This window comes from Triticum dicoccoides, chromosome 3B, assembly GCF_002162155.2.
Source record: "Triticum dicoccoides isolate Atlit2015 ecotype Zavitan chromosome 3B, WEW_v2.0, whole genome shotgun sequence".
NCBI lineage: Eukaryota > Viridiplantae > Streptophyta > Magnoliopsida > Poales > Poaceae > Triticum > Triticum dicoccoides.
The window spans coordinates 381258813-381268749 of record NC_041385.1 but is presented as its reverse complement, the minus strand read 5'-3'; the positions used below and the strand labels follow the sequence as shown (position 1 = coordinate 381268749).

At 45.6% G+C, this 9937-nt stretch overlaps 1 protein-coding gene and 1 long non-coding RNA gene across 3 annotated transcripts; both read right to left on the bottom strand.

The window, feature by feature from the left end:
* Positions 1-1912: 1912 nt before the first annotated feature.
* On the bottom strand, positions 1913-5078 carry LOC119281295. Its single transcript, XR_005138363.1, has 4 exons — positions 4775-5078; positions 3838-3904; positions 2863-3210; positions 1913-2289 (listed from the first exon to the last, which is right to left on the bottom strand). It is a non-coding gene; the product is annotated as an uncharacterized LOC119281295 (long non-coding RNA).
* Positions 5079-5524: 446 nt separating this feature from the next.
* On the bottom strand, positions 5525-9655 carry LOC119276115 (putative L-cysteine desulfhydrase 1). 2 transcript variants are annotated; one of them, XM_037557102.1, is made up of 3 exons: positions 8156-9655; positions 6434-6516; positions 5525-5840 (listed from the first exon to the last, which is right to left on the bottom strand). In XM_037557102.1, the coding sequence occupies exons 1-2, from the start codon at positions 9551-9553 to the stop codon at positions 6439-6441; spliced, it is 1476 nt and encodes a 491-aa protein (XP_037412999.1). In that variant the 5' UTR covers positions 9554-9655; the 3' UTR covers positions 5525-5840; positions 6434-6438. The 2 variants fall into 2 exon arrangements, with proteins under 2 accessions (XP_037412999.1, XP_037413000.1); XM_037557103.1 differs by lacking the exon at positions 6434-6516 and having other exon boundaries at positions 8156-9654.
* Positions 9656-9937: the final 282 nt, after the last annotated feature.

Here is a 9937-nt window from a genome sequence, read left to right as displayed (position 1 = left end):
ATGTGCATGGAGATGCTAAATCGATAGTATGGACTCGGGATGGAGATCACCGAGTCGGACAGACCCACTTTGAGACGCGGCGAGATATTGTCATCTTTTAGTCTCAAGTACAATGTTTATGCCATGTCCTAGACCTGAGGTCCTCTCATGTTCTCGGGATGAGGATCGGCTCACATTGGGTCTATCAGACGCTACTCCATTGTTGGGTAGTTATAAAGGTAGCTTTCGGGTGAGTCATGAGACATGCCGCGAGACATGGCCGACCAAGATGGGATTTGCCCCTCCTATGTGGAGAGATATTCTCTGGGCCCTCTCGAGTGATCAGATTCGGAAAGCATGGCCATGCGACTTGGGTTAATTGTTAACCCAGTTTGGGAATCTGTATCACGGTTTCAAGAAGAGAGGTCGAGCTACCACAAGGGTGACAAGTACTCGCCTTGAGCTCGACAACAGATATCGTGAGGCGAAAGGAATGTTGCATATGACACATTGTCGAGGTTCGCCAAACAAATTTACGCACACATGGGAGTTGTCACTACCAACTATCGACTCTGGTCATGTCCATATGTACGTGAACCTATAGGGTCGCACGCTTAAGGGGCTGCAGCCCATTCGGATTGGATCCGGGTGGAAAATGGAAGTAGACTCCTAGTGGCCTCAAGTGTTGAGCCCACCTTGGAGGTCTATATAAAGGGGAGTGGGCGCACCACTTAGGGTTGATTTTTTTTCACCCTGGACAGTCGACAGTCCCCACGCCCATGTAGCGCGATGCTGCACCCCGCACGTGTGGATACCTTGGAGGTGTCGCACTTGCGATGCTCGGACGAACCGTTCGAGGGATCCGCGAGGAATGGTTCGCGGGAGATCACCGTTCACGGGTCTTCGATGTTCGTGGGAGATCGGCGATGCGAGGAGGAGACACTCCATGAGATCGACTACATGCATCACCAACTCTACTTCCACTACGGTGACTACGCGTCTAGTGGTAAACCCGATCCCATGATCTATTTTCCAGCAGCATGATCAGTGAGCGGTAGAAATTTTATTTGGCGCTAGCGTAGCGTACCGCATGTTCAAACAATACTTTCCACATCAGCCAACTCAAGAAGCATGTGCGACCCCAAGCTATACCAAACCCCAAACTACCCCTGCTCAATCCAGATGGAACTATTCTCCTGGAGCCAGAACAACTGCTGCAGAGAACACTTGTTCCTGGAGTACAGGGCAACATCAGTATCCCAGTGGTCAGGTGGCTCATCAAGTGAAGCAATTTGCCTCGAGAAGAAGCCACTTGGGAAGATGCCTCATTTATTCAAAAAGGTTTTTCCAAGTTTCTGGCCTAGGACAGGTCTGGTCTGGTCTGAATCGAGGGGAGTTGTCAGGACCCAACCAGACTATATCTAAAGATTAACACCCAGCGATCACCTTCAGTTAATTCAAAGCTCTAATGCCGCTCGTCGTTGATGCAACGCTTCTAAGGCCATCATACCGCTTCGCAAGTTATGAAGCCCCGTTGGACGTCAGATCTTCATCGGACGGTCGTCCGCTTCCCAGGCATCGCTGTTCACTTTCAGACAAAAGGCTACAGTACCTCTTCTTTCAATTTTTCTTTACTTTTCCTTTTCTCTCATTTTGTAAGGCTATAAAGCCAAGCTTCTGGATCGGTAGAGAACCAGCTCATGTATTAGGCCTTGTTTGGTTGTTGGGTACGAAAAAACCAGGGCAATCAACCCCTAGGGGGGATTTTTTCCTGTGCTCATGATATCCCTCCCACCACGTGGGAGATCTCCCCACTGCCCAGGTGTCCAAATGGCAAGAAGGGGGAGGGAAGGAAATACCTCAATTAACACATATCATAACAGACTTTGCTACACATATAACAATAGATTTCCACAAAATTTCACAGCCTTCATACAAAATTCTACAGATACAACGGACCATAGATAAGAATTCCATGAATAATTCTAAAAAAACAAACACATATAAAATCTCAGGATTTATGTAAACTAGATAGGATTATTACGACCAATAGCCATCAATTCACAAGGGTTCAAATACCGGTCGGTCCACATCTCATTCAAAGCAAGCGTTGGTCGAAACCGTTTTCATGTGCCATCATCATTCAAATTTGTTCACGATAACAAAAAAATGAATTATCACTTGCCAAGTCCACGGCAAGAGATAACGAATTAGAAGAACTGCAAGGCAGCGATCACTAGCCCTACTCAAGTCGTTTCTCCACTCAGCATCCTCGTCGACATCAGGTACTGCATCTTGATGTTGACTGAACTACACAAAAAAATTAAGTTAGCACCAGTTCAGAGTTTCAATAGACTATTTTTTAGTACAAACGGATTAAGATGAAATATTATCAACCAAAATTTGATATGACTAGAAGCTTTCTATTTCAAACTGTTTGTTTCAAGTTGTAGTTGTGCATGGTGCTTCTTGCCGAGATTGCACAGAGAATATAACCAAGTCTGGAGTGTCTACATGCCTCTCCCGTCAAAGCAGAAACACATGCCTTTTCTCCTCAATACTCAGGCATCTCACATGTGCTTTGCTCTCCGTTTAACATTCTCAACAGAAGGATGAACAGAATCCAGAACAAACTGGACTGAATTTACACAAAGGTGACATGTGCTGCCAAGTTCCGGTACAGAGCTCGGAAGCTTCCTTGGATAGATCCACTAGCTTGAAGACCCAATTAAGTATCCACTGAACGTTCAAGTGTAACTATCTAGTAGAGGCCGATGGGAAAATATTTTTCACGGGAGTTAACTAGAGACAATTGCTAGTATATACATAACAAAGAAAGCCTAGTAGAAACCATTGGATGTCTAGCTAGCATAGAATGAATACCTTATGTTCTCTCCATTGCAGTAATCTCCTCCTTCAACCAGAAAAGCCTAAGGCTTGGGTTCTTGGTATTGATGAATATCTCTCTATTCATTGGGCATTTGAAAAGCCGCAGCGCCTTTGCTTTTGCTGAAACAGATAGCTCTTCAATTATCTCTAGCGCAAAAACACAATTTCCAATCGAGTACAAGTCCTCTTGCTTTGATTTCTTTATCTCTTCAAGTAATTTGCAGATTGCTTCTTCAGAAAATCTATGTAGTCCTCGAGTGCCAAAACCAATGAACCGAAAGGCACCCAGCAACTGAACACGACGTCTTCGGACAAAGCAAAACGGTTCTAATGTCAGAGCACCTGCATTTGACACACGATAAAATATTTATCAGTCAGACTCACAAATTAGCACCCACTAGATATCAATGATCGTTGACCAGCCAGGCAAACCAAACACACTATTGGTATTTAATACTTCATAAGCAAGATACATGTAGCTAGATAGAGCAGCCTTACAAACCATGCATCTAGAACTGTACTACAGTGTTCCCTGTTCTACATACAGGATGACAAGTTCTAGCTCCATCAATGAAACTTGTGTAAAGCAACATCAATGAATTGCAAGTACATCCTATTAAATGCTGGTAGTACAGACTACAGAGTGCATAAGAACCCAAAGGACTACAGAAGACGACAAATGTGCCAATACATATGCTGATATTCTAACCTGCAAGCTCCCTACAAATGTAACAAGGTCCCTTCTATCAACTATCAATATGAGATAGAAACCGCACACTGAAAAACCAATAAAAAGCACTTGGATTAAAAGCATTGACAATCCATATACAATTTCAACCAATAAGAATCAGCAGCAAAAGATTCATCATGTAAACGGTAGCACAACTCAGCACATAAACATCACAAACACATCTCTTCTTGACTAGTTGTTCAATTCATACCAACCAATAAATTTAAGCTTTAGCATACCTTTCTTGCTTTCTTCTCAATGATCGATAAAGACAACAAGATCAACATGATATAGTGAGTTGAAAGCCTGCAACAGGGAAGCAGTGCTCTGTCAGTATGCAGCTGCTATCGCTTGGTGTGAAACAAGCTAACCGATCGGTACAGGCACGGAAGGGAAAGGTATAAGGCGCGAGGTTTGAATGTAATGGGCCAGTGGCCTGGTGTAGTGGGGTTGGTGGGCCGTGGGTCGTGTGTGAGTCGACCGAGCGTAGTTATAAGCTCGAGGTGGAGTCTGTAGCAAGGCATCGCGTTTAAATTGAATCCATTCTGTCTCTGTTATCTTCTTTCTCTGACTGTCGTCTCCTACCTTCTCTCCCTCGTCAATTCTCCATTTCAGATCGAGATTTCATCAGTGACTCCGCCCCAAATCCGGCGAACTACCTCGTTCCTCGGCAAGGGTGTGACATGCTCGAGTTACTATTTCTATCTAAAAAAATGTGCAGAATAGTTGCTCACAAATGTCACCTACTCACAAGAGCTTGATTCATACAACTATATTGATCTGCTTGTATCTAAATCTAATCAGTAATCAGTGTTGTGTACCTCATAACATATGAAATATGATGTCAACAATAAAAATACTATGGACAGATACACAACTATGAAACTGAACCAACTGACCCACAGGTCTGGTGCATACAAGTGCAAATTTTATTAAATACATGAGAAACTATATGCATCAAGCTTCAGACTACATTTCACAATTTGTATGGGCAACATAAGCATGGTACATAGAAACAAATCGTAGCTAGCACACATGAAAATACAACTCGTATGGAACTGGTGGTTCATGAACCACACAAGAAAATACAAATTCATATGAAACTGGTGGTGCAAATCATGGACGGTGAAGGTACGAACTGAAGAAAAATATATGGGGGGGGAGGAGGGGGCCAACCCTTGATCAGATGACATAGAATACGTCCACGGAACCGTCGCCGTCGCCGGAGTGTACCGGAGCTTCGAGGTGGAGGAGAGATCCGGGGAGGGAGAACGGTGATGGCCGCGGTCCGTTGCCGTCACTAGAGGGGCGGATCTTGGATCCTGAGCATTTCTGTCGCCGGCGGAGTAGCTCGGGGGCGGAGAAGGTGGGGCACCGGATCTTGGCCGACGGCGCATCGTTCGGTCGTCTCTCGCTCGAGGCTCGCGGCGTGGCTTTCCTCCCCGACCTCTCGAGTCGTGGCTTTCCTCCCCGTGGTAAAGACGTGGGTCGGGCAGGGTTAACCCTCGAAGGATGCGGTCCAAATGACCAGCTCGATTTCCCTGGGCCAACTCGGCCCGTGGTTCTTCGACCCGGGGAAACAGCGGGGATCCCCCCCGGAAACCTTAACCAAACGAGGCCTTAGGGTTTCCCCCTTAGCCGCCAGTGTTCCTGGTTGGCCTTAGTTTCCTCTTGTATCGCGCTAGAACTCCTGATTTTGCCCAATAAAGTTGGCTAGCTCGAGTAAATTCAGTACTGTTTTCTGAATCTTGTTCTCGCTTGTATCACTTTCCAACCAGTTTTCCTTGCTAACCGACCAATTCTCTTCAACCAGTTTTCCTTTGTAACGGTCAATTCTCTTCTCTTATATGAAAAGCTTGACCTCCTACTGATTGCTAAAAAAAATGACGATAAATTAGCTACTAAGTAAACAGAGTGACACCAGCATTGTCTGTAATCTGCAATCAATCTAGAAAGCATGCAAGTCTCCTTGCATTCAGATCATTATTCTTACATTACAGCTCAAAAATGCAAGTGAAGGGAGAAGACATACATTCCATTCCAGTGCACGTTATTGCAAGCTCAAATACAACATTTGTCAGTATGTGAAAGTACACTACATCAAATGGCGATGCCATTGAGCGGGCTACCAAAGAACTCGATCTCGGTGCAGCACAGGCTTCTGGCACAGATCCACAACTAATTAATCCATCTTCGGATGGAGTGCTGGCTAGATGCCACGTCATCAAGCCAGAGCTTCTTGCTGCAGACATAGTCATGGACAGGAAACATCAGATCATGGTACATTTGTAATCAGAATAGTAAATCAACATTCATCATTTACAGTGATCATTCGGAACAACCAATGGCATTTGCCAAAAATTTCAGCTGTGAGCATAATCACCAAGCATGAAAAGGCAATGACAACAGCGCCAAACATTCCTAGATGCCTCAGACTTGGGACATCTATTGATAATGAATGTCAACTATGGAATGAAATGACAGGATTTGTGCCCTTAGACTAACAATTTTGTGGTCAAATCTATAATAAACTGGAGTACAACCAAACAGCAATTGCAGTGTCAATTAGTTCAGTGATTCCATTAGTCGTTTCTGACATAGATAGTGAGTTCAATGAAACATGGTAAGTGCACATAAGTATATGAGTATAATATGTACCATGATCTAATTTCTTCACCAATAATTCTGGACTTCAAAGGAAACCAATATGCCAGGTGTTAAGTTGCTTTTAAACTACGGCGTAAACCTTTTTGTTAGATAGCAAACAATAATTTTGGAATCTAGTACAAAAGTTATACTAAATTAGCGACAATTAATATGGATCGGAGGGAGTACCATTTTTACGGTGCATCTTTGGCTAGTACAAGCACCGTAAAAATGGTAGATGCCACGGTCCAAACTTCAGTGGAATATATTATCTGAAAGTCAATGAAAGATAAACTTTTAAAGCGTGACACATGTAACACATGTAACAACATTTGCAGAAGACAAAAAAATCACATACAAACCTTGTTGCTATTTTAATGGAACAATATCACTACAAGCAATAAGGTTATCCAGCATTTCTCATGAAGAACACAAGTTCCCAGTGAGACACAACTAATATAATCCACACGACGTTACCAAACTAACATGAATAACATTGTTCACTCTTTAAACACAAGGTGCTAATGGTCAGAATGTATGAAACACCTATACAGCCAGAACTGTCATCTCCGCTTTCCTGATGGCGCCGGTTCGCATGACAACCGGGATATGCATATAACAGGAGAATACTCCTATTTCAATTTAAAAAGAAATGAAGAAAACACTGATACGCCAGCAAAACAGCCACGACACGGGGGGCATGGCGAGCCCAGTTGAAGCCCACGACTAACCCTGACTTCTGCCAAGTAGAAGGCATAGGTGAAGAGGCTGGGCATGGTGTTCCCAAATCTGAAAAATCCTTTCTGTAAACATGTTACGGCAATAGCAGGAGACATGTCATTTTATTAATTATCTATATATACTCGTCGTATCACCGTATTGCTCTTTTCAGAAATTGTCATGTCCCGTGTCCCTGTACTCGTATCGCCGTATCCGTGTCGCCATATCGGTGCTTCGTAGGTCAGAAGTAGTGGGAGACAATTCCAATCTCGCTAATATCTAGTGGTGCGAGAATCAATTATCATCTTTGTACAGGCAATTCAAACCATTTTTAACTCGTGATTGTAACCATTTTTAACTTGACATGGGAGGAGTCCGTAAAGAAAGATTTGAAGGATTGGAATATCACCAAAGAACTAGCCATGGACAGGGGTGTGTGGAAGCTAGCTATCCATGTGCCAGAACCATGAATTGGTTGCGAGATCTTATGAGTTTCAGCTCTAGCCTACCCCAAATTGTTTGGGACTAAAGGCTTTGTTGGTGTTGACTTGTTGTTGTATTATGACTATTATAAGTTCCGTGTCATCGTTATTTTGTTTCTCGATACAACATGCATGTACTGTACATAATCAACTAAGACATATCAAAATTCGAATGTCATAATATGGGAAACCTAGCAGGTATTGTTAATCTCAGTAAATGAAAAACAAATAATTATACCTACTTAGGCTCAAAAGATATCATAGTAAGTTGACACTTTGGGCGCCATAGTAGTATATCATCTCTTTGTCGCTGTTTAGTTTATGAATACTAGCATATCACAACTCACAAGAATATGTTAGGTTCTAAATTCAATAATGCATACAGCCATTTGCAGATAAATATTTTCGTAGTTCAACATTTCAGACAGATAAACTGAGGTGTGGTAGAATGTCAAATAAATGCACAAGACAGATCGCTGGTGAGATGTAAAGGACTGTATAATCTAGAAAACGCGAATGCGTAGATGCATATCCCTGTGGAAGAATGTCTTGTGACAGGCAACTATAGACAGTGCACAATACTACAGGCGGTTTCTGCATCTTGAAAAAGTATGGCTAACCAGCACAACCAGTCCATGAAATTATAGTCTAAAGACGAAGAAAAACAATGATTAAAAGTTTAAAACAATGCCAGTGTTGACAACAGTACCTTCTCAGCTGGCCTCAATTCGGCACTGGTGAACCCCTCAGCAACAAGCTTATTGACAGCATCTCTCAGCCTCTCATACTCCTCCTTGACATTGTAAACCTGGTGTGAGATTCTTACATACCCCGTCACTGGATCACTACTATTATCCTTTGCCATCTCTTGCACTTTAACCTGTCTGCTATTGTAGTATATAGGCACCTCAACTTTGAAATCCTTCCTCAACATGGTCCGCACTCTCAGTGCATCATCGTCACTCTCAATGCAAAGACAACTAGGCATCCCTACCATAGCCATGCTTCCACACATTACTGGTGGTGATCCAAGAACTGTCCCCCATGCTTCGGCAAGCATCCTCCCCATCTCAATTACCTTCTCATGGTTCCGGCTGCGTATCCCCTCAATCCCACCTTCAAATCGGTTCACAAAGTGAATAGCTTCAGGAACGACGATCTGGGCACTGTAATCCCGTGTCCCAATCCATCCACTCTCCATAGGTAGCCCGTTGCCATATTCATGTGACACAACAGGGTGGTGGAGCTGAGAGGTTATCGGGCCACCCTTGCGGGTGTGTAAGAAAGCCACGGCCGGGGGGCAAAAGAACCACTTGTGGAGGTTGCTAGTGTAGAAATCCGCCCCAATGTCTCGCACATCGACAGGGACTTGCCCAACAGAGTGTGCAGCATCAACAAAAACTTTGTCGACACCCTCATGGCGACAAATGGCAACTAGCTCCTTGACTGGAATGAGAACACTGGGCATGGAGGTGATGTGATCAATGACAGCAAGCCGGACCTTACGACCACCGGCCTTGGCAACAGCGAGCGCAGCATGGAACTCCGCAATAATGGCGTCAGGGGAGGTGACCGGGAACGGGAGGGGTACCTCGACGACAGTGGCGCCCGCGCGGGCAACGTAGGCCTGGATAGATTTCTTTACTGCTCCGTAGGCGTAATGGAGCATGAGCACAGCGTCGCCACGAGCGAAGTGCCCCTCGGCAAAGCTCCAGGCGGCATGCTGCAGCACGATTGCAGCAGCGGTGGTAGCGTTGTCGACGAGGGAAATCTCGGAGACGTCCCCAGCGTTGACAAGGGCCGCGACGGCTGCGCGGGAGCGGCGGAGCCCCGGCTGAAGGCCGTCGAAGTAGAAGGCGTCGGGCTGAGCGAGGAAGAGGCGCTGCCAGCGCGCCTGCGCTTCGAGCACGGAGGCCGGGCAGCAGCCGAAGCTGCCGTTGTTGACGCGGGCAACTGCGGGGTCGTGATGCGCGAACTCGTCGCGGATCTGGGCGGCCGAGATCAACGCTGCGCGGGGGCGCTTGGCGCGCGGCGGGGATGGGCCGTTTCCGTTGCCGTGGCCGTTCTCGGAGACCTCGTCAGACGGGATCGACGCCATCGACGCCATCGACGCCGCCGCCGCGCTAGGGTTGGGATAGAGAGGGTACGTGGGGTTCGAGTGGCACTGGTCCGGCTGTGCAATGGCGGATTTGGATTCGGGACTCGACTCGGCGTGCCGACCACTCACGCTATTACAGCAGCTTCGTGGTTTTTTTTTTACGAAGTGTGCACTTGCAATGCACGTCTCTACCAACACGGCCTCTATTAGGGTTAGCCACCACACTGGAAGAGACAACCGATTCAGATCTTTCGAGGTCTCTGCGAGGCAGCGAGCCCTCTCTTTTTTTCCACGGTCTTGGTCGCCGCTGCCTTGTTAAGAGTAGTACTCGACCTAGACCTCTGCACACCGGCCATGGCAAGGACAGACGAACAAGAAAGATTTATGAGGAGG